Consider the following 27,960-nt stretch of genomic DNA (forward strand, 5'->3'; position numbering starts at 1 on the left):
GGTGTAAAATGGCTCAAGGTTGTCTCTGAACACTTATTGATCATTTATTTATCTATTTCCTTCACCTGGAATGACTTGTCTTGTTACTCTTTTAGGCACCATCATTTAGACCATCTTCAACCCTTTTCAATCCTTCTTCCCCTTCTCCTGCTCCCAAGTGAAAACCATCTTTTGAGAGCAGACTCAGGTGCAAATCCTCCCTGGCATCTATCACAAGGCTGAAGGACTTCTCCTGCTCTTTTGAGAGCAGACTCAGCTGCAAATCCTCTCTTGTACTATCACAAGGCTGGAGGAATGTTCTCAACAACCAACAGACAACAGTGAACAATACTTGCTTGAATTGTGTCCTGAACATTGCTGAACTATTTTAATTCCCACTATCAGAATAAACCCAAAACAGACAGTGTATGAGAAATGTCTGAGAACTCTTCCTTGGTGGATCTGATCACATGCACAAGCCAACTACTACTACTAATAAAGAGAGAGATTTTGGTTCAAGGAAAGCAGGGTTAAGACCTGCCCTTCCTCTAGCAGACTAAGGATCCCGTCCCACTCCTAAGAAGACAGGGAGCTCTCTTTCCTGTTATTATGCCTGCACTAGAGGTGAAAAGTACAGGGTAATTCAAATCACTCTGGCTATAAGTGCTTGAGAACAACAAGAAATAAAAAGAAACATTTGCATGAAGAACAACTAGCTTCTTCTATGTATATCACATACCACATAAAAACAACTGTGAAGTAGCTAATTCTCAGCATCACCCAGAGCCACATCTAACATTGCTGAAAGTTAAAGTAAATATTGTGGGTTAGATTCTCACATTTATATGACTGCAAAGTCTTTTACAAACTTGACATTATTCAAAATATCCAATACACTTTGGATATTTTCTTTAAATTTGAACATTCAGGAACTTTGGCAGGGTATTGTAGCCTAAGATGAACCAAACCAAATCAAAAGTCATTCATTTCAGAAATGCACTTCTTGCATTTTCAATGCTACTTCTTTGCCTACAAATATACGAGACAGAATTTTCTTGGCTGCTTCCAGATGAATGCCTGAGGATTGATCTTACTCAAGGGAGAACCTGGCCATAAATAATATATACAGCCAGATAGGTCATGATAAAATTTAATAACCCTGTTGTAAGCACTTTAAGTACGGACTAGTTCCACAAAACTTCAGTTTTTATAACAGAACTGCAGTAATGTATTTCCAGAACATGTTATTTATGAAACTGTTCTTATTTATAGGAGGGGTATTTTTGTGAGCATGTTCACAACTATTGTGTATTTTAGTTTGCACACTGTGACTATGAATATTTAGCTTATCCAACATAGCAGGAAGGAAGAGTTAGTTGCGTGATCAGTTCATGTGAAATCATTAGCATCTGCAAATTAGGAAATTTAAGGAAGTTCAAACGCAGTAGGGGAAATGATAATCTGAGTAACGTTGTGACTTGCAACATTTGCAATTGAACATTTGTTTGCAGTTTAAAAAGTGGCAAAGCAAAACACAGAGTCTTTGCAGCTCCGATCCATAATCAAACACAATAAAGGAGGAGGGTTTTTTCAAGAGGAGGTAGGTGACTCTCTATTCTTTTTTTTTTTTTTTTTTTTTCTTTTGCCACAAAATAAATAAATAGCTTGTACAGAATCTAAATGTTTGCCAAGGATAAAATTAGGTTGACTTATAATACAACATGTACAAAATCTGTATTAGTTTACTGCTTAAGAAAACCTAGGCAGAATGTTTGTGATGCATAAGCCTATTTGATTAAAAACATGAATTTGTATATATATAAAACATCTAGAGCTTTCTGCAAGATTCAGGGAAGACTATGAAATGTCTATGATATCCATTGCTGTATTTATTAAAAGGGCAAACTAAAATGAAAAACAAAACATAAGAATTTAGTGGTGATTAAAACTTACATTACAGTGATGTGTGATTGTGTAAGAGTGCAGTAGTATCTCTGTAGAGCTTAGTACTATTTAACAGATATTTAAAAAAAAAAAAAATCACACTTCAGCCCTTTTAATCCAGATAAAATTAAAAACTAACAAACTAACTAACTAACTCACTAAAACCAAAACAAGCAAGCAACAAACAAAAAAAGCATACTCACTGAGGAGGTTATCAAGAAATATTCCAGCATGGAAATTGCCTCTGCACAGGTGAGTATTTCAGTATGTATGCATGGAACTCGTCTTGTTCATAAGAAACTTTAATTGGAAGAAATTACTGTAGCTTAAAGAAATCAATCACTTCTTGGACAATCATAACTATCTTGAACAGTTTATTTTGCTTGCAGCCCTGGGGCCCCCAGGACAAGAAGGAAATTGGGGCAGGTTCAGAGGAGGGCCACAAAGATGCTCAGAGGGCTGGAGCAACTCTCCTATGAAAACAGGCTGAGCGAGCTGGGGCTATTCAGCCTGGAGAAAAGAAGGCTCTGGGAAGACCTTCTACTGGTGTTCCAGTACATACTCTTTGCCAGGAATTGTACTGACAGGACAAGGGTAAGGTTTTAAGCTAAAAGAGGGAAGATGTAGATTCTATATAAGGAAGAAATTCTTTACTCAGAGAGAGGGGTGAAGCACAAGAACAGGTTGCCCAGAGAAGCTGTGAATGCCCCCTGGAAGTGCTGAAGGCCAGATTAGATGGGGCTTTGAGCAACCTGGTCTGGTGGGAGGTGTCCCTGTCCATGGCAGCAGGACTGAACTAGATGATCTTTAAGGTACCTTCCAATCCAAACCATTCTACAATTGTACGATTTGACGTTTGTTATCTGGCATTTATTTTGCAATAACTAAAATAAATGTTCTTTTCTATACCCTTTCTATTAATTATTATAACTAGAAATATGTGGGTTTCTGTTTCTTGGGGGAAAAAAAAAAAAAAACACACAAAGTGAATCCTGAAATAAAGAACATGGGTAGTCGATGCAGGAAGGCACCTCTGGAAACTGTCCAGTCCCACCCCCTGCTCAGAGCAGAGTAAGCTGCAGCAGGTTGGTTAGAGCTGTGTTCAGTCAGCTTTCGAATATCTCCGAGACTGAGGACTCAACAGCCTCTCTGAGCAGCTCTGCCAGTGTCTGCCCACCCTGAAAGTAAAAAGTGTATTCTTGTGTTTTAATGGAATGTCCCATATTTCATTTTGTGCCCATTGCCTCCTGTCCAGTCACTAGGCACCACTGAGCAGTCTGGCTCCCTCTCAGTTGATAAGATCCTCAAGATGAAGATGAGCATTCATCTTCCCAGAATGAAGTTCCAGCTCTCTTCACCTCTCCTTTTATGAAAGCTGCTCCACTCCCTTAACCATATTCGTGGTCCTTTGCTGGACTTATTGAGTCCATGTCTTGCTTGTACTAGGAAGCCCAAACTGGCCACAGTACTCCAGGTTGGGCCTCACCTGTAGTAGAGAGGAAGGATCACCTTCCTTGTAGTGCTGGCATCATTACTCCTGATGCCAAGGTTGCTATGGATTGCCTTTGCCATAAGGGCACTTGCTGGTTCATGGGCAGCTTGTTGTTTACCAGGACTCCAAGGGCCCTCTCTGCAAAGCTGCTTTCCAGCAAAACATCCTCAGCCTGTGCAAGAACCCCAAGAGCTCATTTTCCTTTAATGAAATTTATGAAATACTTGTCAGTCCATTTATCTGGCCTGTCTTAGACTCTCTGAAGCAAAACAGAATAGTGGTATATCACTTCTCCCACTTTCGTACCATCTCAAAAAATGAAAATACTGACCTAGAGACCGAATTGGTTCTGGAAAAGCTTAATTAAAGTATCAATGTGAGGTAAATATTTAATTGCCTTGTGTGTGTTGCCCTATTTTTATCCCTATTTCTATGCCTCTGGGTATGCTTAGCATGTGTATGGTGCTCTCCATATGTCCACAATGTATAAGCATCAATTTATGTCCACATCACCCAGAGAGTAAAATCCAAATTTTCATCTCTAGAAGGGTGTCACAAGCAGGAGTGCTTTTCCCAGATCCATTCAAGAAAATAAAGTCAATTGAAGAGCTAGGAATTAGAACCAAGGGACCTTGGTCTCAGGTGGCATTTTCTGGTAGCTTCCTACACTCACACCCTGAGAGAAAAGACAACAGCCTGTACAGACTAATAGGGTAAGAAATTAGAGTGTTTAAGTTAGTATTGAATTGATGCTTTCTGTAAAAACTGCTACAGATACGCCACAACTTTTAAATGTGACCTTGTTTTCCTTCTGGCATGTCAGTACTAAGATCTTTCCAAAGCATACTGCATTTGCCCATGCTATAAAGGATTGAATATGCTCAAGTTCACTAGCATACAATGAAAGAATCCACCTTACCAGGGATATGATCACTATTTCTGAGTAAGTCAAATCATACATCTGGTAATGTTAGATAATAAGCCTAGCAGTATTTTAAATGTTTTCCTTGATAAGATTTTGCTAGTGAAAAATTAACCATATAGTCTATGTCCATACATCTAAAGAAAAGAAAGCTAGAGCTTTTCATAGCTCCAGGGTCATGTAGCACTGACCAGCTCATATCCACATAGCTTAGGTTAGTCTTACAGCAAATCTGCCTTGGAGAGAGCTAGGGGGTGACCTAAGAACTGAGGAGTGTGGAAACCAGATTCTTGAGCTCCCTCTGCATCCCTCCCCCATGCAGTAGCATAGCCACATGCTGAAAGGCCAAGGCACCAGTAAGGCTGGTCAGGAGGAAAAAATAAAGAAAAACAAACAAACAAACAAACAAACAAAACAAACAAACAAGCATAGAGTTAAGAATGAGGGAAACACTACTTATACATGTTCTTGTTCCTGTTAGTTTGATCCTCCAAATAACACTCCCAAGCAGTCTGAGATAACTACACCTTTCTTCTGACACCCTGAGGTCTGTTGAGAGCAGAGAGAGTTTAACCATACCTGTTTGCAAAACATCAATCTGGGAGAAGATGCAGGTCCTGAAAGTACAAAGCTCCTGCAGATGTGGTGCTGGAGCCATTTGCTTGGCTGCCAGGCAGAAGGTATGGAAGAGCAAGGCAACTGAATTAAGTCTCTCTGCAGCTCCTCTATCCTTCACCCTGCCTGCAACCCAGAGAAAATTCAGGAGACCTGGCTATGTGTTGGTACTTTCAAACCTGGTGGGGCAATGGAGAGAACACAGCAATAACTCAACCCAAATCTCTTCTTGTGTAATTTATTTTAAAAGTCAGTCAACAGTGAAACACAAGTCTATTGGGAAGCAAATTCCGTCAGTGCTCTGGTCAATGGAAAGGGACATTTCTTATGAGGAGAGTAAACACAACTTCTACTTCTACTGCAAGCTCACCGACAAGTCCAGATCCTGGACACAACAGTGCCAGCAAGCACTCCTCTAAGCAGGAAGGGCTGCAGATGACTTCTTTGGCAGTGATCAGATCAGTGATCAAATGAGCATTTCCATGAGAAAACATGGAGAACATTTACAGAATGGGCCTGCTGTCATTCATAAGAATTTGAAAGCCCAAGAGTCACAAGAACAGACAGAAGGAGATGACAAGAAGAATGAAGCAAAGACGATAAAGGAAAGGAGACCAGAGAGTTGAGAGAGAATAAGGAAGCAAACACCTAAAATTGAGGGTAGGATGAGGAAAAGAACAATGAAAGGTTAAGAGTCATTAAACAGAAGGCACAAAACCGAGAAAAATATGGCTATATAAAAAGAACAGGAGGTCTTGAGGTTCCTGTGCGCAGTTCTGAGGAGATCACTGAGAGCATGGAAGAGTAGAATAAGTGTTGAGACCCTTATCTTGCAGAGCATTTCAGTGCTGGTCCTCCGTACAGTTTGCGCTTAAGATTCTTCAGTATCACTTCCCAGCAGCTGTGGCCACATCCTCACTGTAGCAGGATGATTTGCAAAGAAACGATTGATGTTGCAGAGATAAGCAGAAAGGCATCAGGCTACAGTGAAGAGTCACTCTGTCCTGCCTCAATTTCTGGAGACTGTAATGGACAGGCCATGCTAAGCTATTTCCATGTCTTCTTCTGAAATGACCATAAAAATTAATCTAGAAAGACAGACAAGTAACAAACTATTAGCAAACTTCTTCTTCTCCTGAGTTCATAAGAATTTATCTAACAGTGTTAGATTTAGCCTTAGAAATGCCTACAATCAAGAAAATGGCTACTAGAAAATTACACTACTAGGAAATACTAAAGCAAATAATACCATGAATTGCCATTGCTTCTTAACATAGAAAGGAACAGAAAAACAACTTCTGGTCATAGTGAAAGGAAGTGGTGCTGGTGCTTTCCCAAAAAGAGAAAGAAAAAGAAAAAGAAAAAGAAAAAGAAAAAGAAAAAGAAAAAGAAAAAGAAAAAGAAAAAGAAAAAGAAAAGGAAAGGAAAGGAAAGGAAAGGAAAGGAAAGGAAAGGAAAGGAAAGGAAAGGAAAGGAAAAGGAAAAGGAAAAGGAAAAGGAAAAGGAAAAGGAAAAGGAAAAGGAAAAGGAAAAGGAAAAGGAAAAGGAAAAGGAAAAGGAAAAGGAAAAGGAAAAGGAAAAGGAAAAGGAAAAGGAAAAGGAAAAGGAAAAGGAAAAGGAAAAGGAAAAGGAAAAGGAAAAGGAAAAGGAAAAGGAAAAGGAAAAGGAAAAGGAAAAGGAAAAGGAAAAGGAAAAGGAAAAGGAAAAGGAAAAGGAAAAGGAAAGGAAAAGGAAAAGGAAAAGGAAAAGGAAAAGGAAAAGGAAAAGGAAAAGGAAAAGGAAAAGGAAAAGGAAAAGGAAAAGGAAAAGGAAAAGGAAAAGGAAAAGGAAAAGGAAAAGGAAAAGGAAAAGGAAGAAAGGAAAAGAAAGGAAGAGAAGAGAAGAGAGAGAAGAGAAGAGAAAGAAGAGAAGAGAAGAGAAGAGAAGAGAAGAGAAGAGAAGAGAAGAGAAGAGAAGAGAAGAGAAGAGAAGAGAAGAGAAGAGAAGAGAAGAGAAGAGAAGAGAAGAGAAGAGAAGAGAAGAGAAGAGAAGAGAAGAGAAGAGAAGAGAAGAGAAGAGAAGAGAAGAGAAGAGAAGAGAAAAGAAAAGAGAAGAAAAGAAAAGAGAAGAAAAGAGAAGAAAAGAGAAGAGAAGAGAAGAGAAGAAAAGAGAAGAGAAGAGAAGAAAAGAAAAGAAAAGAAAAGAAAAGAAAAGAAAAGAAAAGAAAAGAAAAGAAAAGAAAAGAAAAGAAAAGAAAAGAAAAGAAAAGAAAAGAAAAGAAAAGAAAAGAAAAGAAAAGAAAAGAAAAGAAAAGATATTTCTTGATTCCCATCAGTGACCCTGAGCTAGAGGACTGCTCATGAAAGCAAAGCCATGAAGTACCTTGATAAAGCAAACAGCAATACAGATCCTCTTCTACATTCACACAGCCTGATTGGGAAGGTCTATCCTTCCACTTTCTGTATGTATAATGCTCTACCAAAGGTAATATTCACACACTCTGTAAGAGATGACGACAAAAAAAAAAAAAAAAAGTAGGCAAAAAAGAGACCCAGCTAGGTATAAAATTTGGTTGCTGCTTTTTCTTTAGGAAATTAAAAATTAAAGAAAAAATAATTTAAAATTAAAGACGCTCAGCAGAAGGAAACAGAAAACCAGATATGCAAAATAAATAAATAAATAAATAAATATTAGAAAAACATCAACAAGGTTAAAAAGACCTGCATATAATCAAAGGGTTTAAAACAAGAACTGAAAAATTATTTACTTGTACCAGAAGCAGTGAATAGATTTCAGCCAGATCTCCAATGCCTGTAATGGGAGCTTAAACAATTCACGCATATGTAAAGACCTTATGAAATTATTATTCTGTAGAAATAGAATATAAAATACATAGATAAGAAAATCTGATTAAAGCATAAATACATTCTCACACAGGGAGTCACATATCTCTCTCATCTATGAGCATTTGGTCTGTATATCCATAAAAAATTGGATAAAAATCAGGGAAATAATGTAATATATTTAGATTATAAAAAGATTGATGTAATGATCATACCCCCCAAAAAAACCCATTTAACTCAGAAACATATTCTTCTGCTAATTTTGATTTGGGTCTCATCAAGGCCCTAGGTACATTCATTACTTTTCCCAGCTTCTCAAATGTATTTTGTAGCCCAGGTTAAATTGTGCATCAGTGTAGTTTAAAATTATTATGGAGATGGTTCTATGAGATATCTTCATATTTTGATTACAAAGCAGATATTCTAGAGGTTCAGCTGAGTCCAGAGTAAGCTTCAGCAAGTTCTGGACCCAAAACAAATGAACAACATAGAAAGTGCAGAAAAAAAAAAGTATCATATTTAATAGTGATAGAGATGCAGGAAACTATACCTAACAATTGTGATTCTTTATTATACTCAGTCTTCTGTGAAAACAGGTGAAAAGTGAGGGACCACAGTAAATAACAACAACTACAAATAAATAAAGAAATAAAGCTCATTCAGGTTAATCAGGAACTGACAGAAATGTTCAGCTTTATGATGAATGCTTCTATTGGAGACATTCAGGAAAATGGAAAAGCAGACCTGTGGTCAGAAAAAAAAAAAAAAAAAAAAAAAAAAAAAAAAGGATTATAGTAAATAACAAGAAAACAAAAACAAGAGAACCCACAAAAACAGAAATACCCTTTGCTTCTAAAAATAATAATAATAACAATTATAAAAAGTGATTCAGGGAAATGCTCCAAGCATTATTAATGCTTTCTTCTTTCCTACATGAAATCTTGAAATCACCCTGAAAAGCTTTTCAAGCAAGACTGTAGATTTGCCACAGTCAGAAATAAATAAATAAAGTAAGCAAGCAGGTCAGTATTTAATTCCTTCCAAAACCTGACAAAGCCTTTCTCCTCCTGCTTTGCTTAGGTAGTTCATATCTCATGGGTGTTTTCCATGCACACCTCAGATACTGACAGGAGCAGGCAGATGCTTTGAACTTGACTTGGTGGTGATGCCGGCTTTAAAAGAGCACTCACGGAGAAGTGAGACAATCGTCCATAGCCTGACAGAGCCAAAAAACAATTTGTCCACTTTCCAAAAGGTGCCTTCAACAAACAGCTGAAAGCCAGTGTTCACTTTACAGCAGAAGCAGGAGTGCTGCATAGGAAAATTGGCAGGGTCATTCACAGGATAGGGAAGCAAGAGAACATGACTTTTTGATGGTATGGTTAGGACAGATATTGAGAGCAAGCTGAAGTCATGGTCTCTGCACTGAAAACTGAGTGGATGTGTCATAACTTGTGGTGTCTCCATCTCAAATCACTGTGTTGTAATAGCTGATAGTGAGTCTGTTCCGTTCTTTCAAAGAATAGGTGCCTACCAGAAGTCCTGAAGCACAACTTCTGCTTGGTTTTTCTAAAGAATATGTTCTAGGAGTGAATTAACAACTTCTTTCACACTTCTCATGAAGAAAATGAAGCTTTGCAGAAAAAAAAAAAAAAAGTGTTCTTTGTTATCACTCTTTTTAAATTATTATTATTTTATTTTTCTTTTCCCTGAAGGCTTCATTACTTCTTTCCAGAGAAGGAAAGATGTTTGATACTCTTGGACTCATTTGGATGAGTTGGTGGTGTATGACACTATTTCATCCCTTGCATGCTGACCCCCAGCGTATGGAGCGTGAGTATGATTTTGCAGACATAGTCTGAGAAATAGGGTTTACTTCCTCATTTATTAGAGATATTTATAATTAAGGTGGCAATAGTCATCTTAGGTCTGGCAGATACTATCCTCTCTACTCAATAACAGCATGTCCTTACTGAACCTGTTCTTTAACCTGTTAGGAATCTGTTCAGCAGAGACAGAAGAATCACCTATCACAAACTTGACATGGAATTGGAGAAGAATGGAGCTGTCCTGGGAGAGTAGCAAGAATTTCCCTAGTTATACTTGTACGATGATCAGCAGTGATGGACGTAGAAGGAAGCAGGTACACTTGCTATTCATTGATAAAAACTTATACCTTTTACTTTACCTCTTATAGACTACATTTACCTTTAAAAAATGGATCAGTTGGAGGTAAAATCTGATAAGTGACTGTTTGCAGTCTACAGCTTGATCTGTCAAGAGCTATGAAAAGCCACCACTGACACCAGGGCATATTAATTGGAAGAAAAGTACCTTGTGCACACTACAGAACCAAAGTTCTGTCACCAAAGTGGGTAGGAGATGATAGCCTGAAGTGCAGCTACAATGAAGTATGAGAAGGAATATAAATGCTGAAAAATCATTATGCCACAAAAAAGAGGTTGTGAGACTAAGTGAGGTGCCTAGATAATTTAGAGAGAAAAAGATCCTTCAGATGAAAAGTGAATTCCCCGAATACTATATTGATGTTCAACATCTCAAGGTCTTCACCTGTTTCCCAGTAAACTGGATCTTGCCTCTAGGACATATTGTTATAAGCTCACACTCTCAGAACAGAAAAGGTGATTGGGTGGAGAGGGAGGAGGCAAGAGGGAAGGCTTATTTAGCACAGAAAAGGAGATGCTTAATTGGAAATATGTACTACAGTAACACCACACTCTTATTGAAGATTATAAGCTTAATGCCATAGACACCTTTCTTAGCCCCTGGGGAGACCAGCTGAGGACTTCTATTTAACCAGGATCCTCTGGTTAAATTTCATCTTGGTTTACCAGTTTAGCCACCATCTTCTCTTATGGGGTAATATTAGCCTTCTCTAATAGTCACACACCAGTGTAGGAAGCTTTTTGTGTACTTACACGTTCAGTGACTCGGCTTCATTCTATATTACCCTCAAGTGTTAAAAGAGGAATTTAGTTCCTGAGACTGAAATATGCGTAGATATATATACACACTAGATTTTGGTCATAGGACTTGTTGCTGACTATCGTTTTCAGAGTCAGTGCCATCTAACACAGCAGAGGAAAAACGGACAAATAGGGTATCAACTTGTTACTTTTCAGGTGAAGAACAGAAATTGCGGGTTTTCAATAGAAGGTAATCTACCTCTGCACAGAGGGATAAACTTTACCATTGAAGTACCAAATACAAACATCTCAAAACATTGCCGATTTATCCCTGAAGGTAATGCTTATGAGCTGGGTAAGGTTTTCTCCTTTTGCATTCTTTTAAAGATAAACAGTGCCATAGAAAACAATTCCTTACATAGTAATTAACTATTCCTTTGTATTTTTTTTTAAAGGTTGTTTCTTTGTTTATTTTCAAATCTTTTAAAATTATTTGCTCTCTAATGACTTTTCTGCACTTCTGCAAGAGAGTTATTATTAAAAATGTATCAGTAATTACATTATTCTTTTTCTTGCTAGGGCTCCAAAATGTCACTAAATTACAGTGGTTTTAGGACTGGATTCAAGTGACTGTTCTGGCTATTATGAGTCTGAATCTTAGTGCTTGCATCTTTATTAAATGTTTTTCTGCTGGGCTGTGTTGGGTTTGTCAGAAGCCAGACCACAGTGCTAGCAAAAGGCATAGTCTAGAGAACAGTGAAACCCATAAAATGGGAGGAAGAGAGGAAAGGAAATGCTGGTGATAAGCAGATGGGGGCAAACTGAATGTAGTAATCTCCTAATCTGACCTTGGCTCTCACACACAGTAGGGTTCCCGCAGCTGGCATCCACCCATTGTGCTAAGATAATGGTTCACAGATAGAAATATTCTGTGTCTGTCCCATTTGTGCATAAGTCCCAAAGTGGGATTTAGGCAGATCCAAGATTCATAAGTCCAAACCTGGCGTCTTTATGGTCCATTTTCAACTTCCTTCTGAACTCAGTATTCTCCATTAAAATCATTCAGTCACCAGTATTTCTGCAGCTGTGCACAGCTGGGATGCTTCAGATGTGACAGAGAGGATGTGCAGCCTGCTCATATCTGAGCAGCAAAGGCACTGCCCTGCTCATCTTTTCCTGGGGACTCCACAGAGGAAACTTTCTCACGGTGCTGGTCAGAGTGAAAACAGGACGCTGCCTTTTAAAACCTCTTCCCCAGTCAGACCTCACGTCCACATGTGCAGGTTCCCCAAGGGAATCCCCACTGCTTCCTGAGGCACACTCAACACGGGGCACTGGAGGGCGTCAGAAGCAGAAGTGGAGGAAGGCCCCACCCTTTTGCTGAAATTGGGGCACACCGCAGAATTAAGCAGAGAATTGGCTGAAGGAGAAGGAAGAAGTGGGTCGAGCATGCCTGCACAGCGTAGCTGCGAGGGAGCCTCCAAAGAAAGGAGATCCCCACTTGAAAGTGCTCCAGGAAAGGGCAAAGTTGCTCTCTCCAATGTCAGGGTGGAAAGCTCTAGTGAGTGGGCAGCTTGATCAGGAGGCACCTCAGGAGAGGGTTCCCGAGTGTTGGTCACAGAATGAGAAATACTTCTCTCTGTAGCACCAACAATAGTGTTAAAAGCCCATGGGCTTTGCTTTACCAATGTGAATGCTCTCCTTTCCCAAGTCTCACAGTTCAGAGGTAGGCAAAATACAGTGCGATTGCAGTTTTCTCTCAACTGTCACTGCTAACCTAAGCAATAATTGGTTGGAGATGCAGGTGTAACTAGCATATCCAAGCATGTGCCAAGACAGAACAGAACAGAACAGTTCAGTTGGAAATGACCGTCAAAGATGATCAAGTCCAACTGCCTGACCACTTCAGGGCTAACCAGAAGTTAAAGCACATTACTGAGGGCATTGTCAAATGCCTCCCGAACACTGGCAGGCAGGGGCAGCAACCACCTCTCTAGAAAGCCTGTTCCAGGGTTTGACCACCCTCATAGTAAAGAGATTTCCCTAATCCCAGCCTGACCCCCCAGCACAGCTCTGTGCCGTTCCCGCGTGTCCTGTCACCAGTGCCCAGGGAGCAGAGACCGGCACCTCCCTCTGCACTCCCCTCCTCAGGACGCTGCAGAGAGCCCTGGGGTCGCCTCTCGGCCTCCTTTCTCCAGACTGGGCAGCCCAGGTGTCCTCAGCCTCTCCTCATAGGACTTGCCTTCCAGCCCTTCTACCTGCTTTGCTGCCCTCCTCTGGATGCTTTCGTAGAATCATTAGGTTTGGAAAAGCCCTCCAAGATCATCTGGTCCAACCATCCCCCTACCACCAATATCACCCACTAAACCATGTCCCTAAGCACCAAGTCCAACCTTTCCTTAAACACCCCCAGGGACCATGACTATTTCAATGCTTGACCACTTTTTCTGAGAAGAAATGGCTCCCAATTTCCTACCTGAACCTTCCCTGTCACAACTTGAGGCCATTCCCTCTAGTCCTATCGCTAATTATCTACAAGAAGAGGCCGACACCCAGCTCCTCACACTTTCCTTTCAGGTAGTTGTAGAGAGCAATAAGATCTCTTTAAATATATAATATAAACACTTTAATTTGTAATATATATGTTAATATATGTATTATAAGATATATAATATAAATACTTCGAATATAAGAATATTTCATGTACCTTACTATTCTTTTTTATATCGTGGAGCCCAGAACTGCACACAGTATTCAAGGTGAGGCCTCACAAACACTAAATCCCGTAAGAGAACCACCACTTTTGACCAGCTGGCTATGCTGTGTTTAATGCACCCTAAAATGTGGTTTGCCCTCTGGCTGCCAGGGCAAACTGCTGGCTTGTGCTGAGCCTGCTGTCACCAGCACCCCCAGGGCCCTTTCTGCTGAGCTGCTCCTCAGCCGTTCAGCTCCTGTTTGTGCCAGTGTCTGGTATTACTCCATCCCTGGTGCAGCACTCAGCATTTACCTTTGTTGAACTACATGCTGTTGCTGGTCACCCAGTGCTCCAACCTATCTACATCCTTCTGCAAGGCCTCTCCTCCCTCCAGAGAGATAACACTTCCCAATTTAGCATCACCAGCAAACTTGCTGAGGATGCATTCCACTCCTGCATCCAGATCATGGATATAAATGAACTCAATCAGCCCTAGACCTGAGGGAACACCAATAATGACTGCCCACCAGCCAGATGTAGACCCATTCAGTGCAACCTTTTGAGCTCTGACATTGGGTCTGTTCATCACCCAGTGCAGCATGAACCTGTTCAGCTCACAACTGGACAATTTATGCAGAAGGATGCCGAGAAGGACGGTACCAAAGGACTTACTAAAATCCAGAAAGATTACATCCACTGCTATGTGGATGCATCCCTCTGTCTTGGAGCAGTCACACAGTTCTTCAACCTAACAGAGATTGCTGTGTTTGCAGGCAAAAAGGGGTCAGCCATTGAAAACTTCTCCTGTGTGATTTATGATGTTTCTCTCATGAACTGCACTTGGCAGGCAGGCAGGAATGCTCCAGGAGATACCCAATATTTTCTCTACTGGAAGAATTCAAGGTAAGTAAGCCTGCTTGAGTCTTGGAAAGTCTGAATTCTCACTCAACACATCTCACTGCTCACTTTTTACTCAAATACCTTTACAGTGATGAGAACGAGTCAGGCTGTGAGCTTTACATTGAAGGTGAAAATGGCATGCACACAGGATGCAGATTCCAAAATGTGATGATTGAAGGCAAAACTGCTTATTTTCTGGTGTATGGAATTAGCAACGATTCCCAGATCCAGTTCTATGATGAGTACATAACTCTGTATAAAATTGGTAAGTACACAGCCAATGTTATTTTATTATATTACTGCTGTATTAAAAAAAAAGGGGGGGGGGGGGGGGAAGGGGAGAGGGGAATTTCTCTCTGAAGAGAAAAAAAGAAGAAGAAAATAAAAGTGCATAACTACTACAGGTTTCTATACAGTGGTTCAAACTTGGTTCTTGAGAGCTGACAAGATATGTTTCCAAAATTTACTACACTGAACAGACACAGAGACTGCAATAGCAGCTTTGAGAAGAGTGTGAACAAATCCATGGGACCCAAGTGATGAAATGCAATGGTTAATAACTTTCAAAGTCAGCTTTCTGGTGGGCTCATTTCACCATCCCAATAATGCACTGAGAGCTGCAAGAGCAATGTGTCCTAAAGCCAGAGGGAGGGTTCAAATGGCATATTAAGACTGTATTAGTGGATACCTACATGCGAGCTAGGTGGTCAAGTTCTCTAAAACATGCTCCTGGTTCCACTCAAGATGCCCTCAGACATCCACAAGGCTTGCAGTTGTGTTCAGGACTTGTGAGAGACCAGGGTCTTTGTGAGCGTCACATGTGGTCTGAAAACCACAGCGCAGGACAGTTCAAGCAACTGACTCCTGCCTGCAGTCAGTGCAGGCTGGAAAGCCAGAGCTGTTCAGCTGAGCACACCTGCTCCATGGGGGGCTTTGCAGGCACTGTAGGCACTACTGATGAGGTCTCTGCTGACTGTAGTGGTTAGATACCCAGGTCACCTGTAGACAGCTGTATTGTAGGCACTCAGATTCAGATGACTCAATCTTCTACATGAATATCACCATGTGGATAAAAATTTCCATCTTCTTTTTTTCCTATGGAGACTTGCATTGTCAATGTGAAATTTAGATGTAGAAGAAAATGGTGCACTGCAGACTTATGAATTATGCAAAATCCTTCATACACTTTTTTGCATGAACTTCAGTTACTTCAATGTCCAACAGCTGTAGCACTAGATTCTCTAGTTTTTCTCTGTGTATTACTTCTGTTTACCAGATAGTATTTGTTACCATTAGTAGTGCACAGCCATTTATAAGCTGCCTCAGCTTCACATGCATTTTACTATGAATGAGTTGTAGCTGATTACAGACCATGTCTACATTAATTTTTTCATTTCATTCCATTCCAGAAAGATTCACTCCTCCGTTAAATGTCAGTGTCAACTGTACTATCGATCCAGCAGGTTGCACAATTACATGGCAAAAACCCCGTACAAGTTATGAGAAACCTGAACATTGTTTTGAGTATGAAATTAACATACAAAATAAGGTAAAAACAATTTCTTGTTTTGAATTTGGCACCATACCTAGCTACATGTACTTACATAGCATGCAATAGTCTCTTTCCTTTGCTTATTAACTTCTCTCTCATAAGCTGTGTAGTGTCCTCTGGCTCTGGTCCTGATGTTCTAATTTCCCACTGCTCGTGAACTTATTTCAAACTAATGAGATTGGCATAGCAGAAAAACAGAGAGAAGGGAAATGTTATGAGGGGTCTCTGTCCAAAGACTAGGAGAGCACCTGAGATGCTGTCCTGCATTTCCTCACAGAAGATGACCATATGATTGCAGCCCAGTGATCCAAAATGAGATTTGTTCCTTGGCACCAGCCTCCAGGCCAGGCCAGGGCCCCTCATGCTCAACCTGCTTCACAGGGTACCTCAGCTTCAACCACCCTGATGGCATTTTGCAGATGCTGGAAAACTCACAACTGCCTCTGAGTTTCAGCACATGGGGCTGTTTTTCCCCATCTCCTCCACCATCTCCCCCGTGATGTCACACTCTTTGACAGCCTTCTCTTAGGCACTGTTCTCCTTCTGGTTAGGACAACCCAATCCTCATCTTTCTGCACAATCCATCTTTTTCTATATGAACCTACCTTTTGAAATCAGAAGCTACTGAAAAAGGAAGCTATTCCTCAAAAAAAAAGATACCAGCAACTCAAGGGAAAGTTAATACAGGCCCAGGGCAGACATCTGCAAAGGATGCATTTACTTTTCAGTAAGTTCTCCTCTACTCTCTGTTCAGTCAGATATGGTATTTTTCACCTCCTAAGGTATTTGACAAATTGTGTCCTTAAAATGCTTCTTTCTTTCCATTGATTATAAGAGGAACATAAGATGGCTAACTCAGATGTAAATGTGTAGATATTTTCCCCAAAGTGAGCTGGGAATTATCTTACTGTATAGGCAGAGTACTACCAATTTACCATGGTAACCACAGGAAAAACGCAGGGCAATACAGAGCGTGCCAATTTACCACAGGTGAAGTATGTCTGGTATCCATCAAGTACAACAGACAAGAGGCTGAGGTATCTGATCCTCCTCCACAGATCTCAGAAAAATTTCTTGAAACCACAAGTTCGAAAAGAAATAAGACTAAACCAATATTCTCAATGTTTATTTTAAAGAAACGTATGTCAGCTCTTCTTTTCTCTGTAGCAGTAGGAATGGGTGGGATTCACTTTTCCATAACACCAACTCTCCTGATGTTACATGTCATAAATGTTTCCAGGAGCTCACCTTTCAATGCTTTCTGGGATCCTTACTAAAACCACTGCAGGTGATATTGTTTCCTAATTTTTACATTTATGCTTGTTTCTGTCTTAAATATTTAAAAATTTTCAGGCTTTTTGGTCATGGAAAATATTTGATTCTTGTTAAGTAAATTTTAACGGTATGGAATGTGTAAGTATTTGTCTAATAGAAAATGTATGCGTGAGTATTTGTCTAACAGAATTTGATTGGAAGAAGAAATTTGCTGTTCACATCAATTTTGTGCCGTGTTATCAAGAAGACAGCAGAAACACATCTTCCAGATCTGCTATGTTTAGAGGGTGTATATAAAGATTGCCAAAGATTTTAAACTCAATTACTTCATGGTCACTATGGCCAACAGTCTACCAACTGCCACTTCACCCACAAGACCTCTGTTTACAAGCATCAGATCTAGGAGGGTACCTTTCCTAATCAGCTACCTTATAGTACCTGTACCAAATTCATGTTTTCTTCCTTTTCTAAAATGAAAAGGAAGGAAGCCAAAACTCTGAATGAAGTGCCATATTCTGAGATGTTACTGGAGCAGAATCTCCATTTGGACTTTCCAGTTTATAATTACTTATGATATTTATAAGTGAGAACCGGAGAACAAAAGAGGAAAAAACATTATTACTTGACAAGAAAATCATAAAAATAAAGATTTATCTTTGTTTTGCAGGATGAGCCTGAAGAAGATAAAAAGGATCCTCCTGTAACAGTAAGTATTCTTACCCTATACATATTTGCACTTCTGCCCTCTTTAGCATGTAAATTACTATTATACAGAACAGTAGTTATTTCTGGAACTATAGCTTTTGCATCAACATAAGAACTCAGGAAGATATTTTTCTGTGGTATTTTCATATGTAAGTTTCTTAATATCTCTCAACAACTTTAAACTTCACAACAGAAACACTCAGTGGTAGGACGAACTAATGTATCAGAATTTAAAATTTGGAGAAAAGAACACTTGACAACCGTGTACCTACAAAATCATACAAATTAGTTTTCCAAACTTTATTAATATTTGCCTCTGGAATGAAATACACCATCTAAATGCTTTGATTTTAGGTAAACGCAAACAAATACGAATTCAACAATTATAATGTGAAAAAAAAATACATTCTGAAAATCAGAGCACGTGGAAGAAACTGTCCTGTAAATAGAAGCTGGGGTGAATGGAGTGAACCCATAGAGTTTGGTAAGCCCATTGAATATATATATAATATATATATATAATATATATATATAATATATATATATATAAAATATATATATATTATTACAGTGTTTGCAAACCTTTCTCTCTTGAACTAAATCTTGAACTAAATATATGACTAAATCTTGATTCTTACCCAATGACGTGGAAGGAACACAGTAGAAACTATTAACGTAGAAGAGATGCTCAAATACTGCGAAATGGAGGCTGATAACAACCTGTGAGCAGTTGTGATTGTGAAGACAGCTATTAGTCAGATGCCAGGGTTATAGGAACTGGCTGAGATAGACACAAACTATCATCTGCCTGAAGCTCTGAGATTTCCTTTAAGTTCTTGAAGATTTTATCACAATCATCCTCTTCCTTCTGAATCCTTTTCATCATTTCCTAAATGTTATTTTTTTAGTTCCACAACTGTCTCTGCTTTTCATCCTGCAACTTTCTCCTTCTCTGGATTTTTTTTTTTAATTGATCTCCACAGTTTACATGTTCAACTTGTTTTAAGATATTTTAAATCAGATGCCAAGCTGAAATCCTTTGGATTATTCAAGATGTTAAGGTGAAATTGGAGTTAATTACCGACAATCACAAAAATAGATTTTAGGCACACTATGATGTTTTTCCCTTGGATTTTTCAGGTGAAGAGAAAGATTACTTCCTTCTTGTGCTTTTACTTCTGATAGTACTTGGAACAATCGTAGTGACACTGCTCCTTTTTTTTCCTTGCAAAAGGTAAATCAATCTTATTAACGTAGGTATTTCTGTGAAACACATTCTTCCTACCTCTATAAGCTTCAAGAATCTGGTTATCAATATCATGAAGTGTTATTACCAGTATTGTTTGGGATGGCACTGTGGCACACAAAATCACAAGCGAAAAAGGGAGAAAGACTGATGCAAGCAGACCTTGGGGAAAAAAAAAGTCTTTGTTTTTAAGTATTTAACATTGACATTACTTTACAATCATTGACTTCACGTAGTGCAAGACAACAAGGAAGCAGTATAAATGAATGTGTCCTTTGATAAAATTTCTCACATAGTGGTGGAAGAAAATTATTTACACCAGGTGAGTTACTGAAAATCAGTTTAATAAATTATTTAGTGTAGCTTTAGTCACAAAGTAAGCTTAAGTTACTTAAGTGATCAGTGTAAGAAGTTACCCACCAGTCTACACAAAATATTTTCTTTCTTCTCACTTAGTGATTTGTAGAGCAATAACTAACATCCTTAAGGTACAACACAATGTTTGTGTTATATTGCTGGTATTTACCAGTAATTTAATTTATTCTCAATCCCATTTTGTATCCAAAGGTATTGCAGTTTCAAAAGAGTATTTCCTCCTATTCCACAACCAAGAGACAAATTTAACACATCACATGATGAAAATATCCAGGTATGCTTTCTCATTTATTTAGTCAAATTTGCTAACTAAAACACACAAGCTCGAATAATTAGCATATAAAGATGAGAGCCAAATTCCATTAAAAACTAACTTGATCCTGTGCAAAGTATTTTGTTTTGAAACTAGAAATACTCTTAGTGAGTGCTGAGTCCAGAGATTATCTTGTGTGTGTTTGCATCGTATTTTAAGGTCATAGTTATTTTTAACAGATTGGTAATTTCTGTACTTACTGATTTTGCAAGGTTACTGTTTGTGGTTTGAAAATAACCAAATCAAGGAAGCATTTGCCAGTAGTATTTTCTGGTATTGGTGATCATGAAATGCATATTTGCATATATAAAGCCTGATATATACTTATGAAAACTCTTTTACATTGAATCATAAAAAAGTAGGGCTGGAAAGAGTCTCAGAAACTTAACTGGTCTTTCCCTTTGCTTCAGCACAGGATTAGTTAACGACAATTTCAACGTTTTGGGCAAATTGCATTCAACTGACATTCTATAGCATCCTTAGACTGCATGTTATGTTTACGCTTACTTTCAGAATCTTTGTCAAAGTAGTCTGTTTTACTGAATTTAAAATCCACTACTTCCAAACCTTACTCCTTTCCTGTTTACAGTACCGTATGTACTTGAACACTGTCAACAATGACTAACACTCCCAGTCTCTGTTCACGTGTCCTGACAACCAAACTCAAACCATGCATGTTTCTCCTCTACTTGGTCCATGTGAAGAGTCCCTTGCACTGCTCCTGCATGATGGAATGCCCGCCTTGTGTTAATTAGCTATAGATATTTAAGTCACTAAATGAGGCTAGTTATTTATTGCCTACAATTTCAACAGGCAACACCTTTCTCAATAAAGTTTGAGAAGTGAGAACTTTTCCTTCAAGCTTTCACAAAGGCTCCTAAAAGCTACTGTTACTGACACGCCTGTTTTGGTAACCATATACCAACAGGTTGACCTACATATGATAGATACCAGCTTTGGGGTTAATATTAGGTAGACAGCAATATAACTTGGGTGAGTTTTCTCATCCATACGTTACAAAAGCCTGATACCTCATTTCCTGTCAAGCTACCAGAGCAAAGGCTGCAGATCAGCAGTTCACAAACCACCAAATTATAAATTGGTATTTGCTAGTAAAGTAGCAAGTAGTCCTTAAATCTTGCAGACCCTCCATCTCGATGTTTACGCTAAACTTGAGGGACCTCAAAATCCCTGTGCTCGTATTACTGGAATAACACAAACACCACCCAGAGCCCAGGTTATCTTTGTGGATGTGGTTTCATAAACTGTGGCATGGGCACTTCCACGCAGACAGCAGCTGATCAGTACTAATTGCCAAAGTTCAAGTTCACAGCTGCCAACCCTGTGAAGGTATTTTTCCCAGTCTCTTACCTGCTGAACACCTTCTATGCTCTTCTTTGCCTATTTTAGTCTTAAAAATTAGTTTCATCTCTTCTTCCCAAAGATGATCACTGGTAAAGATGCTTGAATGATGTAATCCTTCAAAAAGGATAGAGCAAAAATATGTTCTCAAAACTTCCCCATCTAATTGAATACCAGGACTACATATTCCTGGCATTTAGGTCTAATACATTTATGAACTCTTTTTAAATTTATGGTGGTCCTCTGCTTCACCTTTCTGATGCCTGTATTTCCTCATTTTGTCCCTCCTTCCTCTAATGACCTTTTCACATCTTCTCATTGTTTGTCCTGCTTCTTGACACAGCTTTCTGCTAGATCATTGAAAAAACTCATGGTTTATAACTGTAAACTCTGCACCAAGTTTGCACTTGCTTCCTTCACATTTATGTTTAAAGTGTTTGCTTTCCCATTTTATTTGGGTAATATTCTACACAGTTCAGACAATGTTCCTTCATTTTGTTTTAGTGATCTGCCTTCACTTTGTCATTCTTTGTTTATCCCCTGCAAGCATTTCTTATGCATCAGAATAGCAAAACCAGTATGCCTTTGAAAGGTGTGTCTAGTATTTCTGAATGTTCCCTGCTCTACAACAATAAATCTGTAGCTTACTGCAAGTTAAAGGCTAATGAATTTTCTCCCTTAGGCAGAGAACATGTTTCCATCCAGCCTAAACTGTACTAAGGAAGTAACTATGGTTGAAGAGATGACCTAACTTTCTAAAAAGAAAACAGACTTGGATTCTTCAACACAAAATCATGCATCATGACAATCTACAAGCATTTAAGGTGTTCCTCACAGTATAGACTAGAAATGAACACCTATGAAATTTTCCCCCATTAAAAACAAAAACAAACAAAAAATAAAATGGAATAGGAAGCTTTTTAAAATACAGGCCTTAGATTTAGATTCCTGCTTTTATATGTAAAATTCCAGATCTTTCTCTGTTAAATGTATTTTTCAAAATAAACACATTTCACTAAAGATGTGCTTCAATAAGGCAGAAAACAAATGCTTTTTTTAAAAGTCATTTATTATTTGCCTCTTATGTTCCCACACCGTATAATCACATTGAGAATTGCTGCTGCATGACTAAGGGAAGCAAAATACTAGAAAAATGAACACCTAGTAGTACATGCTGAAATGCACAGCACAGCTAATTGCAGTTCCACTTACAGAACAACCCACTCTTACATAGATTTCTTTTCCCATTTCCTCTGGTTAAAACCAAATTCTGTAGTGGGGGGATGAGATTTGTCATCCCCCTGTTCAAGAACTGCTCAAGTAACTGTCATGCTTGGTTCTTCCTCACAAAGCCAGGCCACCATGCACTCACGGTAAGGTTATGCAAGGTGCTTTATCTCTACCTTCCAAGCCACTGATGTAGAAAGTAAACCAATGCAATCTATTTATACAGACAACCTTTTCCCTGCCCCCCCCCCCCCCCCCCAATCAATATAATTACAATTGAAACAGCAGCTTGATTGGCAAGGTCAACATCAAATGACCTGCTCACATCACAAGAGTGCTACCATGACTGAACAAGATAAAAAAAACACCTGCAGTAGGTACATAAGGTTTGCCATTAGCCTGTGTACAAAGTAGCTATGTAATGTACTTACATTCATATAAAGATGTTGAAAGCAGTGCTTGTGCCAAGGAACATCATGTTGGAGCCAAATAATCAGACAAAGCCATGTAGTAAATTTAAATACCTCATCTTGAGTAGCAACCTCAGAAGGCACAAAAAAACCTCAGCTCAGTCAGCCTTCAGTGACTCATACAATGACATAGTTTCTTTCAGATACAGGGCAAGTTCTTAAGAACATGACTGGAAGATGAACACCTTTTCTTCCTTTACTGGTCTCCCCACATCCTTGTAGATTACAGAGTACAAAAGCAAGATTGTATACACATATGCAGATCACAGACTTAATTCCTCATACTGCCATTTGAGGTAACGTACTACCTGTTTCTAGTCTTCAGACAATCCTTGAAAGTAGACATTATTCAGTTATTAGTGAAGGCTGACCTACCGTTACCTCTATTTTAAAGCTACACAGGATCACACATATTCCCTGTCACATATCCTAACTGCACCTCTAAAACTGAGCTTCATTTCAGATTAAATCTATCTTCCACAGAGGTACTGACCACTGCTAGAGATCAGGCCAAACACACGCTTGAGTGACATATCAGCATTTCCAAATAGCAGCAACAATACAATAGACAGGTCACTCAAACGTTAAAGGCATTTAACTGGGTTCCTGGGTTTTTGCATGAATGTCCTGTGTTGCTTTCTATATTAACTTAAAAAAAATATATATTCCATTTTAAGTTGCTTTGCGAAGGGCAAGAACATCACTTTTTGACAGCCCTTGCAACTTTGGGTTCTTGAAGTGCTACAACAGAAAAACCCTCATTTTACATCACATGAAAAGCTGCAAATCAATTCTTAAGAATCATGCAAAAAGCCACTTGCAGCAGCCCATCATACACAATCAGGCACAAAGAATGGGAGTGGTTTCTATTAGTACAACCTATGCTTTTTTCTTCAAAGGTCTCACATTCAATTATTTTAATAAAATCAAGCTTATTCTGTTATAGTGCAGTGTAAGTGTATCAGATGAACCATTATCCAAAACAAGTTTTCAGAGAAAAGAGGCTTTCCCACAGCTTCGATGTAATAATTTCAACACAGACAGAGTAAGTATGTTTATTGTTTTACAGCAGAATGCCCCAATTTAAGAACAAAATTGCTAGATGTTCAGCTGTGCAAAATGGTACATAGTGCTTCAGTACAAGTGGAAAAGAATGATTTGTTAGCAAGTACTTTCAAAGACAATTTTATGGTCCTAGAGCAGATAGGACTTGAAACTGGGGACTGATCCATGGGCATACAATGCTTTTCTACCTAACTTGGACCCAGCCACTTTGGACCCTGAACCAGTGACGCTGATTTCTCATTGCTGAAACAAGTCACCACACTGAACTGCCAGATTCAGTGTCTTCACACAGGTTACCGTGAAATGGATCAGTTCTTTATGTCAGTTTCTAGCCCCATCTACAAATATCATCTGGCTCCGATAAATAAGACTCACAGGAATTTCTTGAAGGTCAATGGTCCATAATGGTAGTTATTCTACATGATCTGCTCAACTTGATTTCAAATTCTAGTTAGGCTGCTTAAATGACTTTCTTGAATTCATCATACAGCACAAGCACGAAAGCTCCCCCCATGCCTCGGAGAACATTAGACCATGCACCCTTGAAGAACGCCTTTCCTCCCTCATCCCTTGCAATCTTCCTCCAGCAGTCAATCGTTCCAGAGTACATGATATCAGCTGTAGAAAAAGAGCAAAGTGATTTTTAGCTCCTGTAATTGTACCTCAGGTGTCTCTAGCAACTGCCATTTCACTTCCCTATCTACTTCATGTCCCATACCTTGCTTTAAGACTACCACAATACTAGCTCAGGCAACAGAAAATCTTGCTACCTGCCTGCCTAGTTATTAAAAGTTACGTCACAAAAGAATCTGAAGTGTTCTTATGGCATTCATACTGTCAACTCATTGCTTTCACTTAGCTTGCCACTGTAAACAGCCAGCCCATTTACCCAATTCATATTCCACAAAGAGAAGTCCTCAGCATAATTCCTCACAAACACCACAAACTGTGAGCCTTACTCAACTGCCTCGTACTACTTAAATGTAATTAAAGTTAACAGAAATTTATGCAATAAGGAACTGGAAGTGCTGAGGGATGACCGTTAGGAACTCCATCTTGTTAGTGCTGCGTAAAGAACCACACAGAGTAACAGCCTACCTCCTTTGCGTCCTGACTGCATCATCATCCTACGCCGCACAGTATCAAAAGGATAGGAAACCACACCAGCCACAGCTGTCACTGTCTGTGCAATCATCCAGCTGATAACAATGTGAGTATTTCTGGGATCTGGCAGCATGCCTGCAATAAAAAAACTAATTAGCTTTTTATCCTCCACATCCTCCTCCAGTTCACTGCACAACAACAGCTACTTTTCTAGCTTTTATAAAACATTGTAAAGCTATGATTTAAGCTGCAACAAGACACTTGATACACTTGAAGCACACTTAGGCTATGTAGAAAAAAAAACACATGGAAACCCACAGTATTTTATATTCTCAGTAATCAAAATTTAGGCACCAAGATGCTTTCAGACTGGCACGGAAGTGTTTTAATCATTCCCTGGGTGTTTATAGAAATAAGGGTCACTAGAGTAACTCATTGTCCCTATAAATTTTAATGAACTATACACACCAATGATTCCCACACCCAGAAGTCAAGCTTAAACAAATGATTTCTGAAAGCACTGCTCAAACCGATTCTGCTAAGCACACCCAAATTGGTCTGATGTAACTACAGCCACTCAGTGAGCAAAACCAAACTTACAATATTTGTGTATGGTTACCAACAAACATTACTGCTATAAAGAAAACCTGCTGTTTTTTAACTCCAAGTAAAACAAAAGGAAAATTCAAAAGCAGCCTGTATTATCAATACATCCTGAAGATTGGCTTTGAACAGTACCACTGGCAGGTCACACTAATGCTGACCAAGACATCCCCTTCTGCCCCCACACTTACGTAAACTACAGACACAGCAAACACAGTGACATGCGAGAACAGACGTAAACAGGCAATACAATTCTGCAAATAGGTTCATCAACTCCCTCCTGAAATTTTACCTTTTGCTGTATCGTAGATTCCAAAGTAGGCAGCTCTATAGATGATGATGCCCTGGACAGAGACATTGAACCCTTGGTACAAGCCACGCAGACCATCAGACTTGGTGATTTTGACTAGACAGTCCCCTAGACCAGAGAATTCTCTGTCTGCACCAGCTTTTCCAACATCAGCTGCCAAGCGGGTTCTTGCAAAATCCAAGGGGTAGACAAAGCAGAGGGAAGTGGCTCCAGCTGCACCACCAGAGGCCAGGTTACCAGCAAAATACCTCCAGAACTGAGTGTGCTTGTCTACTCCTCCCAGGAAGACCTGCTTATACTTATCCTTGAAGGCGAAGTTGAGAGCTTGAGTTGGGAAGTATCTGATGACATTCGCCAAATTCCCTCGCCAGAAGGACAGTACTCCTTGCTCCTTTGGAATACGCACTACGCAATCGATGATGCCTTTGTACTGCTTATCGGCAGCAATTTGTTTACTTGCGTGTTGCACCTGCAAATAAGAGTACGCATTTTTGACTCAATGCCTTGGCAGGCCTGCACTGCGGCTTGGCTTAAGCTTGTTTGGAGCGTAACAGGAAGAGCTGCCAAGCCAGAATGCCTGACAGCAGCTGGGTATGGAGACAGAGTCTGTGGTTACCACAGTAAGCCTGCCCTGATAACAAGCTTAGAAAAACCTCAAAGTCCAAAAAACCCTCTGGGTCAGCATGAATGTTAAGACTGAAAACCGATGTTAGAGCCCTCTCACAGAGGGGCTGCCCCGATAAGTGTCAGCGCTGCTGGGGGGCAGCTAACGGCCGCCGGGGGCCCGTTACCGGCCGCGAAGGTCACGCGAGTCACCTTGTGGCGCCGGGCCGCCCCGCCCAGGTCACGCCGGGCGCCGCGGGGCCGCCCCGCCCCGCCGCCCGCCCTCCCAGCCAATGGGCGGCCGCGGCGCGGCGTCACGTGAAGCCCGCCCAAGATGGCGGCGCGCGGCCGCCCCTCCTCCAGCGCCCCGGCGCCCTCGGCGCGAGGAAGTGACAGCGCGCGCCGCCCCCTCCCCCGGCCCCGCCCCGCCCCCGCGTAGCGGAACCGGCTTCCCCGCCGCCGCCGCGCGCGACCACCGCCCACGTGACCACCCCCTACCCCCCCCTCCCCACCCGAGGGTGGGGGGGGGGCAGCCCCTTTGTCTCGCGCGGGTAAAGGCCGCTCCCCTCCCCCACCCCCCCCCCAACCGGTTGCCAACGGCCTGAGGCCCGCGGAGGATAGGGAAGGAGGGAAGGTCACCGGGCCCGGCCGCGCCGCCGACCTGCAGCAGGAGCTTGACCCGCTCGATGGGCGCCACCGCCGTCTTGCTGATGGCCGCGGCCACGCCACCCGCCAGGAAGTCCTTGAGGAAGGAGATGGCCTGCTCCGCCATGGCCGCCGCTGGCACCGCACCGGGGAACGAGGGGGGGTTGAACCGACGCCGCCGCCGCTCGCGCCGAAAGGGCGGCGCCGCTGCCGCGCATGAGCTAAATGCCGGGCCCCCGCCGGCCACGCCCCCCGCCTCGTAGCCCATTGGGCCAGCCGCGCTCGGGGGCGGGGCCGAGCCGCGGGAGGGGCGGGGCCTCGCCGGCTGAGGGCGGCCGTTGCGGCCGTTGCTCCCCCCTTACACCCCCTCCCCCCCCTCCCCGCGGCGCCAGTCGGGCTGCGCCGCGTCGGCCCGGCGGAGCGCAGCGGCCGCTCCCCTGCGTTAGGTCCCGTAACCGCCCGCGCTTTCACCGGGCGCTTCCCACAGGCGTGAATAAAGCCGGCCGTGTTGGTACACGGATGACCTGGCGGCCCAACCGCAAAGCTGCGGCGGCTGAGGCGCCCGAAACCAGCGGTTAGGGGTGTGTGTGTGCGCTATGCAGTGTCCTGAGCCGGGATACCGAAGGGACCCCTCGTACACCGGACCCCGTGCACGCAGTTATCTAGGCTGGGACTTTCTTCCCCATAAAACTTCCTGCTGGCGAGAAAAGAATTTCGCTCGTTGAGACTCCGGTGCTGTCAGTTTGCAAAATGAAAGTGAAATGTATGAAACCTTTGCGATAAGAAATTGTTTAGTCAGTGGTTGTCCT

The 27,960-nt window shown here is 40.9% G+C and overlaps 2 protein-coding genes and 1 long non-coding RNA gene across 3 annotated transcripts; 1 reads left to right on the forward strand and 2 right to left on the reverse strand.

Moving 5' to 3' along the window:
• Positions 1-1,422: 1,422 nt before the first annotated feature.
• LOC311429715 (granulocyte-macrophage colony-stimulating factor receptor subunit alpha-like) lies at positions 1,423-24,447 on the forward strand. The gene is made up of 12 exons (XM_084505885.1): positions 1,423-1,579; positions 9,490-9,607; positions 9,772-9,917; positions 10,918-11,038; positions 14,170-14,299; positions 14,386-14,561; positions 15,706-15,845; positions 17,791-17,829; positions 18,183-18,312; positions 18,969-19,062; positions 19,642-19,723; positions 21,807-24,447. The coding sequence occupies exons 2-12, from the start codon at positions 9,520-9,522 to the stop codon at positions 21,873-21,875; spliced, it is 1,215 nt and encodes a 404-aa protein (XP_084362011.1). The 5' UTR covers positions 1,423-1,579; positions 9,490-9,519; the 3' UTR covers positions 21,876-24,447.
• LOC311422268 lies at positions 5,177-7,433 on the reverse strand. Its single transcript, XR_014685245.1, has 2 exons — positions 7,314-7,433; positions 5,177-6,040 (listed from the first exon to the last, which is right to left on the reverse strand). It is a non-coding gene; the product is annotated as an uncharacterized lncRNA (long non-coding RNA).
• On the reverse strand, positions 23,863-27,449 carry SLC25A6 (solute carrier family 25 member 6). Its single transcript, XM_084505890.1, has 4 exons — positions 27,168-27,449; positions 25,886-26,372; positions 24,985-25,125; positions 23,863-24,504 (listed from the first exon to the last, which is right to left on the reverse strand). Exons 1-4 carry the CDS (start codon positions 27,417-27,419, stop codon positions 24,347-24,349), a joined length of 1,038 nt encoding a protein of 345 aa, XP_084362016.1. The 5' UTR covers positions 27,420-27,449; the 3' UTR covers positions 23,863-24,346.
• Between the last annotated feature and the right edge of the window lie 511 nt (positions 27,450-27,960).

Source organism: Aythya ferina (genome assembly GCF_964211825.1).
Source record: "Aythya ferina genome assembly, chromosome: 1".
NCBI classification, from domain to species: Eukaryota; Metazoa; Chordata; class Aves; order Anseriformes; family Anatidae; genus Aythya; species Aythya ferina.

Coding starts and splice junctions, on each gene's coding strand:
- LOC311429715 (XM_084505885.1), top strand. CDS start 9,520: ATGTTTGATACTCTTGGACTCATTTGGATGAGTTGGTGGTGTATGACA. Junction 11,039..14,169: donor TTGCCGATTTATCCCTGAAG/GTAATGCTTATG, acceptor CTGTGTTTGCAG/GCAAAAAGGGGTCAGCCATT. Junction 19,063..19,641: donor CTTTTTTTTCCTTGCAAAAG/GTAAATCAATCT, acceptor TTGTATCCAAAG/GTATTGCAGTTTCAAAAGAG.
- SLC25A6 (XM_084505890.1), bottom strand. CDS start 27,419: ATGGGCTACGAGGCGGGGGGCGTGGCCGGCGGGGGCCCGGCATTTAGC. Junction 26,373..27,167: donor GGGTCAAGCTCCTGCTGCAG/GTCGGCGGCGCG, acceptor TCTTATTTGCAG/GTGCAACACGCAAGTAAACA. Junction 25,126..25,885: donor AATCTACGATACAGCAAAAG/GTAAAATTTCAG, acceptor TTTTTATTGCAG/GCATGCTGCCAGATCCCAGA.